This window comes from Anomaloglossus baeobatrachus, chromosome 4 (genome assembly GCF_048569485.1).
Source record: "Anomaloglossus baeobatrachus isolate aAnoBae1 chromosome 4, aAnoBae1.hap1, whole genome shotgun sequence".
Classification (NCBI taxonomy): Eukaryota; Metazoa; Chordata; class Amphibia; order Anura; family Aromobatidae; genus Anomaloglossus; species Anomaloglossus baeobatrachus.
This window is the reverse complement of record NC_134356.1, coordinates 53,876,413-53,898,423: the sequence shown is the minus strand read 5'-3', so window position 1 is coordinate 53,898,423 and position 22,011 is coordinate 53,876,413. Positions and strand designations below refer to the sequence as shown.

At 46.4% G+C, this 22,011-nt stretch overlaps 1 protein-coding gene across 1 annotated transcript; it reads right to left on the bottom strand.

The window, feature by feature from the left end:
- Positions 1 to 2,554: 2,554 nt before the first annotated feature.
- Positions 2,555 to 18,737, bottom strand: LOC142301201 (zona pellucida sperm-binding protein 4-like). The gene is made up of 12 exons (XM_075342228.1): positions 18,560 to 18,737; positions 16,044 to 16,165; positions 8,029 to 8,122; positions 4,767 to 4,919; positions 4,468 to 4,658; positions 3,845 to 3,942; positions 3,644 to 3,771; positions 3,363 to 3,552; positions 3,135 to 3,285; positions 2,974 to 3,052; positions 2,768 to 2,872; positions 2,555 to 2,697 (listed from the first exon to the last, which is right to left on the bottom strand). The coding sequence occupies exons 1-12, from the start codon at positions 18,735 to 18,737 to the stop codon at positions 2,555 to 2,557; spliced, it is 1,632 nt and encodes a 543-aa protein (XP_075198343.1).
- Between the last annotated feature and the right edge of the window lie 3,274 nt (positions 18,738 to 22,011).

Genomic DNA, 22,011 nt, shown 5'->3' with positions numbered 1-22,011 from the left:
GGAAGCAGGGCCATGTCCCTGATGTACTCCGCTCCATCCAGCATCTTCTCCAGGGGCTGTAGATGGAGCACGGTCTCAGTGCCTGGAGACCAGTAAATCCCACTTCACCCAGAGCCTTGTAAAAAGGGATGGGGAAGGAATCAGCATGTGGGCTCCAGCCGCCGTACCCGCAATGGGTACCTCAACCTTACAAACATCTCCGACATACAGTGGGGTGAGAAGGGAGCATGCTGGGAGCCCTGTATGGGCCCTCTTTTCTTCCATCCGACATAGTCAGCAGCTGCTGCTGACTAAAAACAATGGAGCTATGCGTGCGTGTCTGACCTCCTTCGCACAAAGCTAAAACTGATGAATCCGTACTCCTACGGGAGGGTGTATAGCCAGAAGGGGAGGGGCCTTACACTTTTAAGTGTAGTTCTTTGTGCGGCCTCCAGAGGCAGTAGCTATACACCCACTGTCTGGGTCTCCCAATTAGGAGCGAAAAAGAAAAACGGATGTGTGAAAGCAGCCTTAGGTATATGATCTCCTTTACTTTAGGAGTGCTAACCCCCACTATTTCTCATCCTCTCTCTAAAGTCAATATTTGCATCTAGTGCTCCTTTAGGTCCTGTTTTATTGTGCATGAAGTGTCAGGATCTGGTGTAATTGTGGCGTTCTAGAAATCAGTGGTGGATTTTGAGTTTATGCAATGGTCTAGGAGAGAACTCTAGGAAAGTCCTTGGAATGTGGTCAGCAGGACATGTGCATATAAATACACAAATTGACTTGTAGAGGAAATCTAGTGCCATGTAGTAGCTATCCTAAGTCAATATCGACCCTAAAATGGAAAGGTATGGGACCTCTTTGTGGCCAACGACTAGTTGGCAAAGCCCATTAGAAAGTCTATATGGAACTCTAGGATTGGCAATGGTATTGAATTGCAAAAAAAATAATTAAACCTCCTAGGGGGAAAGCATTGTATGGCTTATTGGCCTCCCTACACCAAGTTTCCCCCGGTCTACAAAAATAGTTCAGGTGTAAACTAGCACGCAAGATTTTTAAAACTGAAGCAATGATAGAAAGATAATGGGTCAGTGGAGTAGGAAGTGGCGGTTAAAAGCCATTATTTTGGGGGACCTAAAGTAGGAAATAACAGATGTTGAGGCAACTGAATGGAATTTGAGGGAATGCTAGTCACTGATTGAGGTGCACATTGGAAATTATGTTTGAGCTAGGTAAGGTTATTATATGCTCCCATATTTCCATTTTGAATGTTCGGAAATAAATCAGTGTTGCGATCAAGTTTGCCTTACTGATCATTTCCTCTAAACCAGTAACAACCAAAATTGGCCAATTTGTGTGTTAAGGGGTGGTTTACTACTCTGCAGTAGTGACCACATCTTTAAAACTGGTGGTTGGGAGGGCTTTTGTAAAAACCTTCTGTTGGCAATTCAGCCTTTGAACGGTACCACTGCTGCCTGCTCTTCCCCATTGTGTGACCCCCTCTAGGCTCCATGACCTCTTGTATCTAGTAATGTCACCCCAGTCTGAGCAGCTGGTGTTTCACACATCAATCTTTGGAGGTGCTGGTCAGAAATATATATATATATATATATATATATATAAAAATTTATTTATATATAATTATAAAATTTCCAACCCACACATTGTACATGTGACACTGAGGTTGAAAGGCCTCTTTAAAATGGGAGGAACTCAACTAGTCCATCTGAAGTCACCATGTTCCCTAAATGTTTTGTCTGCTTTACCTGTGCCAGTTATCCAGAAGAGGTGGAAGCCCAAGTCTTTCCCCATACCACCTCCTCTCTGGACAGAGCTGCCTCTAGTGTTGGATCATCAAGGAAGCAATTGTCTTAATCTTACAACAGAAGACGTTTTTAGCCATGTGTTGAGCTCTGGCAACAGAATTTATTTTTACTTTCAGCTTCAGACTATTTCCCCATAGAGATGGGATGTTGCAGTAACCTACACAAGAGAAGACCGTGAACTAGCTTTTTTTTGTTTACCGAGTTAAGAGTGCACTGAGTGGAAGGTGGCAAGAGAACAATTTGAAGGACAGGGCTGAATCAGAAGGCTACAGAGAAGTGAAGATAGACGAGATGAGTAGTGTCTAGACACAATTCCACCTCATCATGTATTTAAATCACATCAGGCCAGTAATAGGAAAGTGTCTATTCTTTGACTATAGAACTCTAAGTCCATGGCATGTGGCTGTCAGGATACGTGAATGACAACTCAAGAAGTACTCTGGTACCATTTAGTATCAATCTGAAGAGTCCATATTGATCCCACAATGAAGGTGTCTAGATATTACTGGCTGCAGAGACTTTACCAAGTTGGCAGAGCCCATGAGAACCTGCACTGGACTTTAGGGTTGTCAAGGGTAGCGATTAGGGAGCCCTACCATACACAAGTTGAGCCTGGCCAACTGCGTGTTGTGTACTGAGTTACGGAAGACAATTGGAAACTAGCACTTTCCTTCTCCTAAGAAAAAAAAAAAAAAAAAAAGAAAAAAAAGTCGTGTAACCAAGTTTTTTGAAAAATAATGTTTTATTTAGGCATTTAGTTCGTGCTTCTTACTTGGAGTCCTACAATGAAACCAAACACCTACTAACACAATAAACACTGATGCAACTACTCCTCCAGCAGTGATTGCCCGGACAACATCCAATGTAGAATATTCTGAGGAAGTGTGACCTGGAAGAGAAAAGAAAAGTTATATTTATTTATAAGATTTCTATGGTCAAACTACACATTGTACAATTACCTTTCAGGTTTAACACCTCCTTCCCAATTGGGAGGAACTCAACAGGGCCATCTGAGGTCACCACATTTGCTAAAGGTTCTGATTCAACGCCTTCAGCCATACGTCCTAGAAAATAAGTCTCAGCATCATTTGTATGTACATTTACTTTAGAATATGACACATTATACAAAGTGGAAAGAGCTTCTGCTTAGACGAAGGGAACTTACTGCTTCTTGAGGCACATGAAGTCACACAGTTGTCCATGGCAGATGGGACACAAACAGACGCACTACAGTGGAAGTAGATCTGTGGTGGAGAAAACAAAGCTTGATGACCAAGGCATGAGCAGTTGTACACAGAAATGTGGAGTATTTTTTTGCATATTTACCAATCCTTCAAGAGCAATTTGGGCCCTTTGGTCCATAAATGTAAAGGTCTTCACTACAAACCGCTTATAGTGATTTGGGTAAGGCAGACTTTGTGTAGGACCTCCAACAGGTACAATCTGGGAAATGTAGTTGTCACCATCAAAGGGACATCTGGAAATACACATGTTCATTTGTTAGATGCATAAACCCATAGTGGACATCTCATTTGTCATTGATAAGCCACCTACCTATTCAACAGGATCGGCCACTGAGGAAGGAGTGTGGAGTCGACCGAGTTGGTGGCCCAGCAGTCATTTAACACTAGGACAAGATTGGGATCAGTTCTTTGCAAGATGCGGACTTCCAAGTAGACTGGATCTCTGAGTACTTTAACCACTGGGTACTGCTCCTCAGAAAAATAGGCCGAGTAGGACACATCTGAGAAATAAGATACCAGAGATTGTAAGGAGCTAGGTTTATCCAATTACTTTTTTTGCAATATATATGATATGATTCATCATGACATCACCTTGTGCAATCCTCATCTCCATGAATAGGGGTCCAGATGTAGTAATGGGAAGTGGTGGTGGCAAAGTGGATACCCCAACTTGCACAGGAATAACATCTGTTTGGAAATAGCTGCATCGTACAGTCACCCTGGAAATCCGACATTGTTATAAGTCAGCACAGAAACCATTAAGTCTAGTCTTACAAGTGTGACCCATCTTACCGCATTGTGCTGTCTCTTGTGATTGTGGATCCTCGCCAGGAGATAGCATTTCTTACAGCTTCAATTGTGCTCTCATAGACTATTGGGTCACCAACCACCTACATTAGAGAGATTTAGTTGTTACAACATGTAGGGTCTAGCTTCACGCTCCAGCAGTAAGTTATAGGAAATATTAATCGCTTGGCAAAAATCAGTTGTTCAGGCTTAGAGCGACAAAGCTCCTATGCTGCACTTGTCCACAAGTTGAGATATTGCAACCATATTCCCATTCTCACTCCATTGTAATTGAAACAAATAGATGGGAAGATGCACTTTGGCCATGCCATGGGTCCACCAAGCACCTGGTTTGAATAGTGTGCTGACCAACTCACTTTAAAGATCCTTCAACGAAGGTGCTTGGCCAGATGTCATGGGCTTCAACAGTTGGAGCTCACTCAGCCAAATTGCAATTGTCTACAGTGCTAGGAGGTAACTTGGCATACAACGGAGCAGACATGTTTGCCGTCCAAATAAAAAAAAACAAAAACACAGCCCCTACTTGTTGGCCAGTGTTTCAAGGACAGCAAAGGAATTGTGCAAAAGAATCCAAGTAATAGTTCACATGAAGGTAACCCTTAACTTACTTGAGTAATGCCAACACAAGATAAAGGGAACTGGAAGACTGCAAAGGATGCGCTCATGACCACTGACAACTGGACACAAGACGATGTGTCCAAACCAACCACATGGACAGAAGACAAGTTTAGTGATGGCTTTGTAAGATCTTTGGAAACTGCAACCGTCATGAGATTGTCACTTGTGCACTGTGTGGTCACTGCAAGAGAGTTACAAAGCATCATGATACCATAGATGAAAGGTATTGCTCCAAACCGGTCAATGGTACTCCTTAAGGACATAATTTCCCCTATAGTAGGATACTTACATTTCTTTCCATAATAACAGGGCACTGTAAAGTCATTTGAGAAACAGCACCCAACTTCCTCGCAGAGTTCTCGAGACACTGGTGCCTTTACACAGGAAAGCTTGTCTGCTTGACTCACTGCAGAACACTCACTTGGGCTTGGAGCATCCATAACTGAAGGTGCAAGACAAAGATATTGAACTAGCTGAGTTGCATTAAGAAGGAGCTGTCCTTGTAATGTATTGAAGGTTAAGAATCCAACTATAGCCTCTGTAGAAGAACTCCCTTTTAATCGCTAGATATGATCTCTTGGAGGACAGATAAGAGGCAAACACTTAGGGGTACTTTTCACATAGCGAGATCGCTGCTGAGTCACGGTATTTGTGATGCACCAGTGACCTTGTGACGCCCTGGGCAAGCCAGGGGTCACAGGTCACAACACCTCACATTCCCTGCAGGTACATCAGCTAACCTTACTGAAGACATTACTGAACTTGAAAGGGTTCAGAGGCGGGCTACTAAAATAATAAATGGAATGGGTGCATTACAATACACGGAAAGGTTATCAAAATTAGGTCTATTTACTCTAGAAAAGAGAAGACTTAGGGGAGACCTAATAAATATGTACAAATATATCAGAGGGCCATATAGAGATCTCTCCCATGATCTGTTTGTACCAAGGACTATGACAAGAACAAGGGGGCATTCTTTTCGATTGGAGGAAAGAAAATTCCTACATCAGCATAGAAGAGGGTTCTTCACGGTAAGAGCAGTGAGGCTCTGGAACTCTCTTCCTGAGGAAGTGGTGATGGCCAACTCACTGAATGAATTTAAGAGAGGAATGGATGCATTTCTTGTTAGCAAAAGTATAGAAGGTTATAAATAGCATAATCTTACAGGTAGATAGAAGAGCGACCTAGATTATTAGAGGAATGGGGGGGCTGCAATACCAAGACAGGTTATTAAACTTGGGGTTAGTTAGTTAGGAAAAACAAAGGCTTAGGGGGATCTAATCACAATGTATAAATATATGAGGGGACAGTACAGAGACCTTTCCAAAGATCTCTTTACACCTAGGCCTGCGACTGGAACACGGGGGCATCCGCTACGTCTTGAGGAAAGAATGTTTATTCATAATCACAGATGAGGATTCTTTACTGTACGAGCAGTGAGACTATGGAGCTCTCTGCCGTATGATGTTGTAATGAGGGATTCACTAGTAAAATTTAAGCAGAGCCTGAACGCATTTCTTGAAAAATATAATATTACCAGTTATGTATATTAGATTTTATGACAGGGTGTTGATCCAGGGAACTAGTCTGATTGCCGGATGTGGAGTCAGGAAGGAATTTTTTTCCCCATTGGAGCTTATTTGACACATTGGGGTTTTTTTGCCTTCCTCTGGATCAACATGTTAGGCTACGGGTTGAACTAGATAGACTTAGAGTCTCCCTTCAACCTTAAAGACTATGAAACTATGAAACCTAAAATCCTTGTTGCCTTCCTCCAGGGGCTGGTGTCCACACCCAGGGGTGGAGCCAGGTGGTTGGTGTCCGCCCACCAAGGAGTTCACAGCCCTGGAGGCGGGAGGAACCAGGCAGATAAAAAAAAGGTAGAGTTTGGAAGTGGAAGGAGTGGAGTTAAGAAAAGTAGTGAAGGAGTAAACAACTGAGTGGAGTGAGGAAAGTGGAAGGAAGTAAGAGTAGTGACAGGACAAGTGAAAAGTGACAGAAAGCCTGAAGTTGGTTCGTGGCTGTGTGCCCGGACGGAGTCAGCAAGGTCAGCAGACGGCGGTGAAGGTCTGCAGTGGGACTGTCTGGAGGTTGCTGGAAGGACCACGGATGCTGTGTGCCCGGTGGTCTGGAGCAGTATACAAAGGGCAGTCAGCACCAGGGCAGGGGCCTTTCGGATCCCGGTAAGGCTTGGAGTCGCCGTAAATTGCCAAGTCCGTTAGTGAAGGGGACGTCTGTCTCCCAACAAGCAAGTCCTGATTGAAGGCAAAGGTCCAACCTCAACGGGGAAACACCGCCAAGGCACCAGTTTCCCAGGGCCGGCGCCTGCGGGCAAGAGAGTGGCTCCTCCGGTCCAGATTGTAGCCGGGGAGCGGGTAACCGGTGGGAACCCATCGCTACCAAACAGACATTTCATAGGTGCAGGGAGGAGACAGTCACCGCTGACTGCAGGGAACCGCAGCACCGTGCACCGTCTGAGGGACCCATTCAACCAGCCGTTTGTTTACCGAGAACTGTCGCGTTTACTGGCTGAGTGAGTGCCACAAGGCACAGCGCTGCCCCTGCGCCTCCACGGGCCCCATACCCGCCTGCCCACCATCTCAAGTCCATCCCTGGGCCCCGGGAGCACCACGACCCCTACCCACGGAGGGGCACATCAACAACTGGCTGCTCCGCACCACCACTCCCGGGCCTCCCGTACAGAGCAGCGGTGGTGTTAACAAGTCACCACAACCGTGGGTGGCGTCATGGACAATAAATCCCCAAAACACCCAAACAACCCCCCTTTTCACTCACGGGCGAGGAGTGCCGCTTGAGAACCCCCGGGATCCGGCCCACCGCTCGAGCCACCACTGAGCAGCAGCAGCCGGACCCGAGCAGTGGGGGGGTGTGAGCGCAGTGCTGACACCCTCCTCAACCTCATCAGCGATCTCGCTGTGTCTGACATTGAGCAGCAATCTGGCCCCTGCTGTGAAATCGCTGATCGTTACACACTGCTCTGGTTCATTTTTTGGACCAAGGTACACATTGGGTAACCAAGTGAAGCTCTTCGCTTGGTTACCCGATAATATACCTTGATTACTAGCGTACGCCGCTCTCAGGCTGCCAGTGCCGACTCCCTGCACATGTAGCCAGTACACATCGGGTAAACAAGCAAAGCGGTTTGCTCATTAACCAGATGTGTACTCTGGCTATGAGTGCAGGGAGCCAGCGCTAAGCGGTGTGCGCTGGTAACCAAGTGAAGCTCTTTGCTTGGTTACCTGATATTTACCAAGTGCAGCATCGCTTCCACGCGTCGCTGGTGAGATCTGCCTGATTGACAGCTCACCAGCGATCCTGACGTGGTCGGAATCGCTGGTACGTCGTTTAGTGAGACGATACCCTTAGTTATGTTGGTTCGAAAACAAGTTTTCCAGATGTAGATATTGCCAGGGTTACCAATCCTTACCATAGGAGGCTTCAGCTTCTAAATACATTTAAGAGGCCATAAAGCTAGAATTTACCATTATATGAGCCAATATAATTTTTGAAGGAAAACACATGTGAATTACCTATTATAACAGGACATCTCTTCTCCACCTTATATTGCTCAACTTGTCCATTTACAATCTCTTCCAAGATAAGAGTCATCACATATTCTTTATCCTATTAAGACAGACAACAGTAGATCCATGGTCAGCTGGTAATTCAGGATTAGAGATGAGCGAACCGGTCCCGGTTCGGCTCGAGGCGGTTCGCCGAACGGGGGGGTCTGGCTCGAGTTCGGCTCGTCGAACGTTCGACGAACCGAACTCGAGCCCATAGGAAACAATGGCAGGCAATCACAAACACAGTAAAACACCTAGAAAACACCCTCAAAGGTGTCCAAAAGGTGACAAACAACTCACAACACAACACAAACACATGGGAAAGTGACAAGGACATGTACTCATGCGAAAACAAAACAGCTGGACAAGGAAAAAGAGGAGGACACACAGATATAGGCATGGCACGCCCTTCTAAAGTCATGTAAAACACCGCAAGGTGACTCCAAGCGGAGTCTCCCTTTTTTCCAAAAATTGGGCCCCACACACCCACCCCTTCAGTGGCAGCAGTTGTGCCCCAGTTGTACACTTCACAGCTAGATTTGCATCAAGCACATTCAAAAATACGCCATTCTTATCCGTCCCCAGGATGACACCGGGGTAGGTAGCAAAGTCTTTCCTGATCCCAGCTCTGTTCATCTTGGCTTCTTTTAAAAACACAGCAAGCAAGGGTTACTCCAAGCGGAGTCTCCCTTTTTTCCAAAAATTGGGCCACACAGACACCCACCCCATCAGTGGCAGCACTTGGGCCCTAGTTGCAAACAGGATGTTTTGATTTGCATCAAGCACATTCAAAAATACGCTATTCTTAGCCGTCCACAGGATGACACCGGGGTAGGTAGCAAAGTCTTTCCTGATCCCAGCTCTGTTCATCTTGGCTTCTTTTAAAAACACAGCAAGCAAGGGTTACTCCAAGCGGAGTCTCCCTTTTTTCCAAAAATTGGGCCACACAGACACCCACCCCATCAGTGGCAGCACTTGGGCCCTAGTTGCAAACAGGATGTTTTGATTTGCATCAAGCACATTCAAAAATACGCTATTCTTAGCCGTCCCCAGGATGACACCGGGGTAGGTAGCAAAGTCTTTGCTGACCCATGACTTGTTCATCTTGGCTTCTTTTAAAAACAATGTAAGCAAGGGTTACTCCAAGCGGAGTCTCCCTTTTTTCCAAAAATTGGGCCACACAGACACCCACCCCATCAGTGGCAGCACTTGGGCCCTAGTTGCAAACAGGATGTTTTGATTTGCATCAAGCACATTCCAAATCCACAAGCATTTACTCTCCCCAGGATGACACAGGGGTAGTAAATTCCTTCTGGATCCATGACTTGTTCATTTTGATGAACGTCAGTCTGTCCACATTGTCACTGGACAGACGCGTGCGCTTATCTGTCAGCACACACCCAGCAGCACTGAATACACGTTCAGAGACAACGCTGGCAGCTGGACACGACAAAATCTCCAAGGCGTAAGTTGCGAGCTCTGGCCATTTTTGTAGGTTTGAAGCCCAAAAGGAGCAAGGCTCCAGTTGCACAGTCATGGCATCGATGTTCATTTGGAGATACTCCTGTATCATCCTCTCCAGCCGTTGACTATGTGTCAGACTTGTTGTCTCTGGTGGCCTTGCAAAAGAGGGTCTAAAAAAATTATGAAAAGATTCCATAAAATTGCTGTTACCGGCACCAGAAAAGGTCCTACTGGTACGGGTAGACTGTTGAAGATGACGAGACCGTCCCATGTTTGTCAAGTTACAACTGGGAGATTCACTCCCTGCACCTGCACGGTTGTTTGGTGGAAAAGCCGAGCTAAGATCTAGTAACAGCTTCTGCTGATACTCCTGCATACGTGCGTCCCTTTCTATGGCTGGAATTATGTCACAAAATTTGGACTTGTACCGGGGATCTAATAGTGTGGCAATCCAGTAGTCATCATCACTTCTAATTTTGACAATACGACTGTCATGTTGGAGGTAGTGCAACAAAAAGGCACTCATGTGTCTTGCGCAGCCATGCGGACCAAGTCCATGCTGTGTTTGTGGCATAGAGGTGCTACCCGTTCTTTCTTCCTCTGACATCTGACCCCAACCTCTTTCAACTGAAATTTGACCAAGGTCTCCCTCATCCGCTGAGTCTTCCATGTCCATGGACAGTTCGTCCTCCATTTCTTCATGTTCTCCTGCACCTTGCTCAACATTTCGCCTGCTACTATGCGCCCTTGTCGATCCCTGTCCCCCATGGTCCCATGCCTGCTGCGTTGGTGATGATGAACGTCTGGACCTTCGTGATGTTGTTGTCCCTTGCGCATATGAATCCTCCTGTAGTTCCTCCCCTTCATGTTGTCCCACCCCCTGACTCCGAATAGTGTTTAGCGTGTGCTCCAGCATGTAAATGACTGGAATCGTCATGCTGATAATGGCATTGTCAGCGCTAAACATATTCGTCGCCATGTCGAAACTGTGCAGAAGGGTGCATAGGTCCTTGATCTGAGACCACTCCATCAGGGTGATCTGCCCCACCTCTGCATCTCGTTGGCCCAGGCTATACGTCATGACGTATTGCACCAGGGCTCTGCGGTGCTGCCACAGTCGCTGTAACATGTGGAGAGTTGAATTCCAGCGTGTCGCCACATCGCATTTCAGGCGATGAACCGGCAGGCCGAAAGACTTCTGGAGCGATGCAAGTCGCTCTGCTGCGGCGCTTGAACGGCGGAAGTGAGCTGACAGTTTTCGTGCCCTGTTCAGAAGGCCATCTAGGCCGGGATAGTGTGTTAAAAATTGCTGCACGACAAGGTTCAACACGTGAGCCATACAAGGTACGTGTGTCACCTTGCCCAGGCGAAGTGCCGCACCCAGGTTTGCAGCATTGTCGCACACGGCCTTACCAGGCTGCAGTTTGAGTGGAGACAACCATTTATTAAACTCAGACCGCAAAGCTGACCACAACTCCTCAGCTGTGTGACTCTTATTACCAAGACATGTCAAGCTAAAGACCGCCTGATGCCGTTGCGCTCTGCTGCCAGCATAGTAATGAGGGGTGCGTGATTCCTTCTGCGCAGTGAGAACGCTGGTGGCCTGACCAGGCAGGCTTGGGGCGGAGGTGGAGGACCCAGATGAGGTGGAGGATGCAGAAGCAGTGGCGGAACTTGGACAGACAGAGGATTGACACACAAGTCGTGGGGACGGCAAGACTTGTGCAGCAGACCCTTCACCATCTATCACCATAGTTACCCAGTGCCCAGTCAGCGACATGTAACGTCCCTGTCCATGCTTACTGGTCCAAGTATCGGTGGTGAAATGCACCCGTTCACACACAGAGTTTCTCAAGGAAGCGGTGATGTTGTGTGCGACATGCTGGTGTAGCACGGGCACACCTTTCTTAGAGAAGTAGTGGCGACTAGGCATCTGGTACTGGGGCACAGCGACAGACATAAGGTCTCTAAAATCCTGTGTGTCCACTAGGCGGAAAGGCAGCATTTCGGTAGCCAACAGCTTACAGAGGGATAGAGTCAACCTCTTAGCTTTGTCATGGGTCGGAGGAAGTGGCCTTTTATTTGACCACATCTGAGGGACAGAGATCTGGCTGCTGTGTGTAGACGGTGTTGAGTAGGGTGTCCCTGGAAAAATGCAGGTTTGTGAGGAAAGTGCAGGCGGAGACATGATGTTGCCTTCATCCAACGTTGGTGCTATCGATGTCTGAGAGAGCTGTACACACTCACTTGTTTCCCCTTCCAAACCAACTGACGACCTTACAAGCAAACTGCCTGTTGCGGTTACAGTGGTGGAAGTTTTGCGTGGAAAAACAGGTGTGGCAGCTGTCCCCACAGTCCTAGAAGATGAAGAGCGCGCGGATGCAGTGGAAGGGGCGGGCGGTGGATGGTTCGCTCCGCTAGGCCGCATTGCAGCACGGTGAGCTTCCCACCGGGACTTATGATATTTATTCATGTGACGATTCATGGAAGAAGTTGTCAAACTGCTGAGCTTTTGACCTCTACTAAGAGAATCATGACAAATGTTACATATCACATGAGTTGGGCGATCTTTTTCGATGTGAAAAAAGGACCAGGCTAGGCAAGGCTTAGAGGCCATGCGACCTGTTGATCCACCCCGAATAATGCTCATAGGCAGAGTGGTGGCTGAGGATGCAGTTGTAGACGTGCTACCAGTGCTCCGACTCTGTCCAGGAAGGCGCAAGGTAACTTCGTCGTCGGTTGCATCCTCCTCCACCGCCTCTGTTGACCTCCTCGAGTGCCTGACTGGGGGTTGACAGTAGGTGGGATCTAGAACGTCATCATCAATTGTTGTGTTTGCACTCCCCTCCCCCTCAGACCGAGCCTCTTCTTGCCCTGACGGAATATTTAAGTTGTCATCCCAATCGGGTATCTGCGTCTCATCTTCATCAGTATGTTCCTCATTGTCTATAACCACAGGTGTTACAGTTTGTGACAAAGGGTCAACATTATGCTCAGAAACTTGGTCCTCACGGCCTGAATCTGAGTCACAAAGGTTCTGGGCATCACTGCAGACCATTTCCTGTTCTGTACTCACTGTAGCTTGGGAGCAGACCTCTGATTCCCAGGCTATAGTGTGACTGAACAGCTCTGCAGACTCAGCCATCTCAGTTCCACCATACTGTGCAGGGCTGATGGAGACTTCAGAGCTGGGAGAAATCAAGTGTGATTGGGATGACAACTCAGAGGACTGGTGTTTTTTGGATGCGGTACTTGAAGTGGCTGAGAGGGCACTTGTTGGACCACTTGAGATCCATTCAAGCATTTTCCTTTTTTGCCCATCATCTACCTTTCTTCCTGTTGTTCGTGTCCGTAAAAAAGGGAGCACATCGGATTGTCCACGGTAAGTAGTAGACATCTTACTTTTGCTGGTAGATGGTCTATCTTCAGCAGATGATAATGGAGCTTTTCCACCTTCCCCACGGACAAAACCTTTTTTGCCTTTTCCACCACGCCTCTTCCCCTTTCCACCAGCATCTGTCATTTTGCCACTCATGTTGATTGCGACAAGATTGTGGACTGAAAATGTGGTAGTAAAAATTGAGAGGTGGTGAAGATTGCAGTGGTGGTCTAGCTTTATTAACAGCAGAATAATAAAGAATAAATATCCCTGACAATGCAACTTAGTTATAATTAGTTGGAGTGTGCAACGCAGGCAGACGTGCTGCAAATGTCTTTGCACTAGTGGGACTATAGCAAAGTCCAATAGCCACGTATAGGATGCCACTAGGTACACTGAGTGTTTGCTAGTATAATGGCTTGGTTAGAATGAGTTGTAGTGTGCAACGCAGGCAGACGCGCTCTGCAAATGTCTTTGCACTAGTGGGACTATAGCAAAGTCCAATAGCCACGTATAGGATGCCACTAGGTACACTGAGTGTTTGCTAGTATAATGGCTTGGTTAGAATGAGTTGTAGTGTGCAACGCAGGCAGACGCGCTCTGCAAATGTCTTTGCACTAGTGGGACTATAGCAAAGTCCAATAGCCACGTATAGGATGCCACTAGGTACACTGAGTGTTTGCTAGTAGAATGGCTTGGTTAGAATGAGTTGTAGTGTGCAACGCAGGCAGACGTGCTGCAAATGTCTTTGCACTAGTGGGACTATAGCAAAGTCCAATAGCCACGTATAGGATGCCACTAGGTACACTGAGTGTTTGCTAGTATAATGGCTTGGTTAGAATGAGTTGTAGTGTGCAACGCAGGCAGACGCGCTCTGCAAATGTCTTTGCACTAGTGGGACTATAGCAAAGTCCAATAGCCACGTATAGGATGCCACTAGGTACACTGAGTGTTTGCTAGTATAATGGCTTGGTTAGAATGAGTTGTAGTGTGCAACGCAGGCAGACGCGCTCTGCAAATGTCTTTGCACTAGTGGGACTATAGCAAAGTCCAATAGCCACGTATAGGATGCCACTAGGTACACTGAGTGTTTGCTAGTAGAATGGCTTGGTTAGAATGAGTTGTAGTGTGCAACGCAGGCAGACGCGCTCTGCAAATGTCTTTGCACTAGTGGGACTATAGCAAAGTCCAATAGCCACGTATAGGATGCCACTAGGTACACTGAGTGTTTGCTAGTAGAATGGCTTGGTTAGAATGAGTTGTAGTGTGCAACGCAGGCAGACGCGCTCTGCAAATGTCTTTGCACTAGTGGGACTATAGCAAAGTCCAATAGCCACGTATAGGATGCCACTAGGTACACTGAGTGTTTGCTAGTAGAATGGCTTGGTTAGAATGAGTTGTAGTGTGCAACGCAGGCAGACGCGCTCTGCAAATGTCTTTGCACTAGTGGGACTATAGCAAAGTCCAATAGCCACGTATAGGATGCCACTAGGTACACTGAGTGTTTGCTAGTAGAATGGCTTGGTTAGAATGAGTTGTAGTGTGCAACGCAGGCAGACGCGCTCTGCAAATGTCTTTGCACTAGTGGGACTATAGCAAAGTCCAATAGCCACGTATAGGATGCCACTAGGTACACTGAGTGTTTGCTAGTAGAATGGCTTGGTTAGAATGAGTTGTAGTGTGCAACGCAGGCAGACGCGCTCTGCAAATGTCTTTGCACTAGTGGGACTATAGCAAAGTCCAATAGCCACGTATAGGATGCCACTAGGTACACTGAGTGTTTGCTAGTATAATGGCTTGGTTAGAATGAGTTGTAGTGTGCAACGCAGGCAGACGCGCTCTGCAAATGTCTTTGCACTAGTGGGACTATAGCAAAGTCCAATAGCCACGTATAGGATGCCACTAGGTACACTGAGTGTTTGCTAGTATAATGGCTTAGTTATCAGTTGGAGTGTGCAGAGGACAAGAGGGTACAGTGGCAGGATTGTGGTGCTCTGGGTAGAGGAATGGAAGACTGCCTTTCTATTCCCTCCTAATGGTGAAATGCAGGTAGGAAATCCCTGACCTGGGCTACACAGACGCTGGCGCTGTTTGCAGGACCTGTCACCTATGGCTCTCTGACCCTGCCGGTTGGAGCCCTTAAAAGGACTGCTATAAAGTGCTCTCCCTAAGCTGTCTAACGCTGTGTATGCAGCGCATACAGCTGTATCGGCTATAGGACTCAGGAAGACGGAGCTGCGACAGTGATGTCTGACACTAAAGACGCAGAAGGCAGATAATGGCGTCCGTGAAGAAAATGTCCGGTTTTATAATGCAGGGACATGTGACATGCAGATCCTATCACACATGCCGTTGCTTCTCTGGCTCAAAGTCCACTTAGCTGTGTGTGTGTCTGGGATTGGCTGACATGCTGGCCCGCCCCACAAGACGCGCGCGCTTAGGGAAGGAAGACAAGAAAAAAAAAAAAAAAAAATGGCGATCGCCATTATAGAAACAGCAGTGATCTGAAGGCGCTGTTCACGCACACTATACACTGAAATGTGATAATAGTTTGATTCACAGAGTGACTTACACTATTACAGCAGAAACCAAGCTATGATTTAGCTGTTTTTTGGCTGCTAGAACCGTTCTCGAACGTTTCTAGAACTACCGAGCTTTTGCAAAAAGCTCGAGTTCTAGTTCGATCTAGAACATGCCCCAAAATCACTCGAGCCGCGAACTGGAGAACCACGAACCACGCTCAACTCTATTCAGGATATTTGGAGGACCATACAATGCTTTGTTGACACCTTTACTAGTATAATGAAGGAGTGACTACATATAGTGTCACATTCCCCTGTTCTCCTCCCTCTGACATTCACAAGAGTTTGTGTCTTCAGGAGACACCAATGGTTTCCATATGCTAAACCTACATGACCCAATAAGTTTAATCCAAGAGTTAAGGCGTTAAGTGGGCGAAACTCGTGTCATTCTCTATTGTAGAAATACAAGATATGCAAGCTAACTTTATTTTCCAATACTGGCGGCTATGAAAAAAAGGGCATCAAGTTGACCTTATATCAGCAGCATCAGTGAAGCACTAACAATACAAACTTCCAATACTCGGTTGACCCATTTTTTGGTTTTCGGTACTTACCTCCTCAGTTATGTAGCATCCGTCATAAGCAGCACTAATGAGCATCGTGCCATTTAGTTTCTTGCTTATCCAGAACTCACAAGCAGAGTTATTGCTAAGGACATGAGGCTCTCCCTGAAAATCTAAAAATTGAAAAAAAAAAAAGATTATTAAGTTCACAAGCTGCAAACTCAAATGTACCATGTACAGTTTTAAAGGAATTTGTCACCAGGTTTTACCACCTGATCTGAGAGCAGCATATCGTAGGGGCAGAGATCCTGATTCCAGTGATGTGTCACTTACTGGGCTGCTTAGTATTGATGAAACCACTGTTTAATCAGCAGTAGATCACCATTACAGGACTACTTTGTGTGCTGCAGGTAGTCTAACATTCATGAGCTCTAACTGCAGCAGAGAAGTGATTTTACCAAAATGACAGCAAACCGCTCAGTAAGTGACACATCACTGGAATCAGGGTCTGTGTCTCTACATTATGCTGCACCCAGATGACTGAGCAAAAAAAAAAAAAAAAACCTGGTGACAGATTCCCTTTAGTGGGTAGAGACTAGCCATACAAAGTGCACAGAATAAAGGATTCCTGCTTTCAGATATGGAGAAAATCATGAGCAGTGCATCTGTGAATCCAGCCATAGAACAAGCTGGAACCTGTAGGTTTCTCTGCCTCAATGCTTTCATCCCACCCCTTCCCCCATACAATTTAATATTCTCTGTAACCTGATAATTTTATGACCAAGATTTCCCCCAGAGGTGGGGAAAGTGGAGTAAGAAGCAGGTTTATCTGCTGAGATATTAAACAATTAGCAGGGGAATAGAGGCAGCTGAATTATAGTTGTGAAAAACCTCAGTTTGTAAGAAAGCAAAAAAAAAAAAAAAAAAATATATCTATATATCTATCTTACTTGTGCCCAGTTACCAGTCCAAGATATATCACTCAACTGGGTCAAATCTAATGTTCCATTTACATACTTCCAGTCTCTCTCCTTTACTTAAGTGCAACTTATTTTGGATACTATATGTTATGTTCACCAGCTCAGACTACATTTAGGAAGTGCTATTGTGCCACCCCCGTGCAGTCAGCCTGCCGCTGCTCGGGTCCGGCCCTTCCGGTGGGTGGCTCGAGGGTCTCCGGACCTGGGGGATCCCGCAGACACTCCGAATGAATAGGGTTTGGAGGTGGTGGATGTAGGACATATATGTACATGCTGGGCCGTACTAGGTTCGTGACGCCACCCACAGTATGTCGTGAGTTTGGACACCACCGCTGCAATGACAGAGCACCCGGGGAGGGGGAGATGTTGTGCAGCAAGTTAACCCCTCCGTGGGCAGGAATGGTGGCCCCGGGACCCGTTGGGATTTGCTGGTGTAGGGAGATGGGCGACCGCAGGGTACTGGTGTACTAACTAGTGAAGGAAACACACAAGTCTCTGGTAAACCAAGGTGATGATGGTCGGTGCCTGCAGCCAGCTGCGTTCTGGTCCCCCACCCGGCTGGTGGTCTCTGTCTTTCTCCTGCACTTGTGTAATGGTGGACTGCCTGTGCTTGCAACTTAAGGGGCCCACTCCCGGCTGGATGGGGCGCGTGGGATATCTGAGCTGTGGCCTTTTATCCCCCTCTGTGGGCCGTTTCCTTCTATCAGGACTTTGGGTGGGACAGGACCTCTAGTCCTCCATCGGTTAATTAGCTGGTTCCAGTCACTTCTGGTCCCGGCTTCAGGGTCCGAGTACCCCCCTGTGTGCTCCGGTTTCCGAGTCTGTTCCCTAGGTCAGTACCAGCAGGCCACTACCCTATCCCAGTCCACCGAGCCATCTTCCCGGCTCCTGCAGACGGAGACCGCAGTCTGCCTCCTAGCCAAAGGCACCAGGGATCCTACCCTGGTACCTGTCAGTTTACTTCAGGCCTGACCTCCACTCTCCTCGAACTCTAAAACTGAACTGTCTGTAGACACTTTTCACACCCCGGGCTGTCTAGACTCCTCAGTGGGCGTCTTCCAACCACCTGGTTCCGCCCCCTGGTGTGTCCATCTAGCCCTGAGGGTGGGGGTGACTAGGGTTTTAAGGTCAGCTGATGTCACCTGTGAGGGAAAGGTGTAGTGTAGGGGCCTATTTGTGACTACCTGGCCCAGGCCTTACACTATCTCATCAGGTTCAGTTATTAGCACCAGAAGGAAAACCCATACCTGGAGTTAAGTTAAAAACCACACCCAAAAAAAAAACACACCACTGCATGTGAGGGTGCACATACCGCAAGGTTGGTTTTTTTTGCAGAAAGCACTACAAAAGCACGCACTTGACTAGTAAGTGGAGAAATTACAAGAACTGTCCCACAGGAGCGAAGGGACTGACAGGTGATAACTAAAATTGGCTCCAATCTGGAGAAGTTTAAGTCTACAACACTACCAAATATTCAGAACATTCTTCCTACTGATCTCAGTAGAAAAGCTGCATTGCCTTCATATAACACTCAAGAAAACATAAGGGCAGATGAAGGTATACCAAAAGATTTCACTGAAAACTTACCCAGAACAGTCAGTGAAAATGCAATATCCTCAATGGATACAGGGAAGGACAACTCCATGCTTCCTACACCACAGTGAAGCTGGGATGAGGAATCCCATAGATTCTTTGCATCACTGCAGAGAAACCACCACATCCAGAATACCAAGCCAATACCCAACCCTGTTCTCCTGGAGCCCATCTTCCTTGTGATGCTGAATACTGGCCTACACCCAACACCAAGCATTTATATCATGGAGAGGGGGCAGGAACATGTGTGATTGGTAACTGCTAATGTGGCCACCTGTGGCCTGCAGCTCCCATATGTGACCAATGATGGTGTGAGGTGGTGGGAATGGTCAGGATGTTGTTCTCATTCCCTATACACAGCATTTTGTTGCCATCAGCGTTTGTATTTCTGGGGCTGACAAATCCATATCTTCTGTAAGGTCACGTGCATATGTTGAATTTTTGATGAGGTTTTATTTACCTAGCGATTTTTCCATTTTTTTTGTCTTCGTTTTCTCCTCCCCTTATTCCAAGGGCCATTTTTATTTTTTTTTCTCATTTTTCCATCAATATAGGCATATCATGCTTGTTTTTTGCAGGCTGAGTTGTACTTTTGAATGACATCTTTCATTCTGCCCCATATTATACTGGAAAAAAGGAAAAAAATTCCAGGTGTTGTGGAATTGCAAAAAAGTGCAATTTCACAATATAATTAATTTTTATTTACCGTGATCACTATATGGTAAAACTGACCAGATCGTATGATTCCTCAGGTCATTATGCGTTCATAGATACCAAACATGTATAGTTTTTTTTTTTAAGTGGTGGAAAAATCAGAAATTTGGCCAAAGAAAACACCAAAAACACTTTTGTCGCCATTTACGAGACTCGTAGCATTCTTATTTTTCGGGATCTGGGGCTCAGTGATGGCTTATTTTTTACATCTTGAGCTGATGTTTTTAATTATACCATTTTTGGGTAGATGCAATGTTTTGATTGCCTGTTATTGCATTTTATGGCAACCAGAAAACCTTAATTCTGCCATTTTATTTTCTCGTTACACCCTTTACTGACCAGATTAATTTATTTTATATTTTCATAGATCGGGCATTTCTGAAAGCAGCGATACCATATATGTGTATATTTTATTGTATTATTTTCATTAGGGCAAAAAGGGGTGTGTTTTTTTTTTGGTTTTTTATTTCATTTTTATTTACGGTATTTATTTTTTAAAATTCTTTTTTACACTTTTTATTGATTTTACTAGTCTCCTAAGGCGTTTCCACTGTAAATGAATGTACTGTACTGCATGCGTGCGCGCCGGATCCGGCAACCAGCGAAATGCCGGAAGTGTAAAACGGGACTTAGGGGAATTGAAGCTGATCAGCGTCAGCATCAGCCCCGCTCTGAACAGCAGAAATGCTGATCTCCTGTTAACGCTGGCACTTAGGAACTACGTCATGATAGTAACAGGGGTCATCAGCTGACCACCCGCTGCGATGACCACTCATTGTCACCCCGTGATCAGGGCACAGGGTTGGCGATGGGGGCGGGGAATGACACTCTCCCCACCAGGGTGTGTTAAATCCCGCTGTCAAAGATTAACAGGCGTGGGTCGATCTCTGATACACCCCTGCCTCTTAGCTGCACATGTCGGCTGATCAGATCAGCCGACGTGTGGGGAAACATGCGGGCTCACCGCATGAGTCCTCATTAAAGGGACACCCATGACCTTCAGTAGTAATGTACCGGTACGTCATAGGTAGTAAAGGGACTAAGCCAAAACTAGGGGTGAAACAGTCAGAGGAAAAGTATAATAGAAACACAGGCACCATGTCTGTATTTCTTACCGACTCCTGGTTTTGTCTTACAAATACTGAGGTAAAAAAACTCACCAAATACTGAACATGTGCACGTGGTCTTAGGCTATGTGCGCACGTGTGCGCTCTGCACCGCACCTAAAAGGTGCGCTTCAGAGCGCAGCTGAAAAGCTCCGTTCTGAAGCGCATGGTGCCGGCAGAGAACGTGTGCTCTGCCTGCAGCTCCTGCCATAGACAGAGCAGGAGCTGCCGGCAAAGCGCACGGAAGAAGTGACATGTCACTTCTTAGAACGCGCGCTTCGGGCAGCAGCCGAAGCGCTGCGCTCTAAGACGCCAAGTGCGCACGGCTCCTGCATAATCTCCATAGATTATGCAGGGGACACAGGACGCATGCAGTTACGCTGCGCTACAAAGCGCAGCATAAATGCATGTAATTACGCAACGTGCGCACATAGCCTTACACATTTGTTTTGTTATTTGCCTACTGGGTGAATAATGTGGCATTTACACATCCAGGTGTCATGGTTTGAGCATGGAACATGACTAACAGACTGTCCGCGGGTCTCCCGGCTTAAACAAAGCTTCAATTAAGCGTGGACCATCCATGACAAGGACAGTCCGAGTATCATGGTCGGTGCTTCAACCATGACCCACGGATGTGTGAATGAGGCTCTACACTTATGTTTTGTATTTGCAAAAGTGCCGTAAGATCACTTCAGGTTGTCAAGAATTAACAGATTATTAATGATATGGGACACTGACATGGCCCAGAAGTGAGAGGCATCATGGCTGAGTGGGTGGCCCATATCATAATGTAGAAGTAATGGGTGGTCTAGGCTTCAGTTAGGAGGGGATTGTAGGATACTTCATGAGAAACGCAGTAGTGCTGCTCATTTAAAGAATCCAGAGACCCCAGTGTCTGAAAGGGGAGGAACAAAATGGCAGAGAAGTGAGATGTCATTGTTGACCTCTGGATTCCCCTACCCACAGAAGAGTGGACACTGTACTGGTTTGTGTAGTTGAGGTGGTAGCTGGCTCATGGCAACCTAAGAGTAACAAGAACACGTGGGAGGTAGAAACCAGACAAGGGCTGTAATGACGATTGAAGGTGAGTGGTAGACCTATCGGGACTGTAAAGTACCATGGAAGAGATAGGCCCATGCTGTATTATTAGAAACCTGGAATGGAGTGGAGTAGGCCGCACTGGGTAGCGACTGTGGCAGAGAAGAGTACCGAATGTGGCTGTTTGTCAGCACGTTGCCTTCACAAGAGAAGAATCATCTGTAATGAGAGAAAGTGCCAGATGTTGTGTCTTACATTGAAACATTACAAGTATTGCTCCTCCATATTGAACGATCCTGTAAATATATTTCCAGTTGTTTTTAAGCAGCTTTTGTGTCATGGCGGAAACCTATTACCCTCCTGCCATCAGGGGGTGCTAGGCCTCTGACTCCACCTTTACAATAGTGAAAGGCAAAGTTCATCTTTGCTCCATATTCTCTCACTTCCAGCTATTGACTCTTGTGGAAGTCTGACATCACATTATATGTGATCCCATATAAGGGGGGAGGAAGCACTAAAGGGATAATTTCTGGCACGTATAAAGATATATTACATACCTTTCTTTTAGACTACCCACTTAAAACT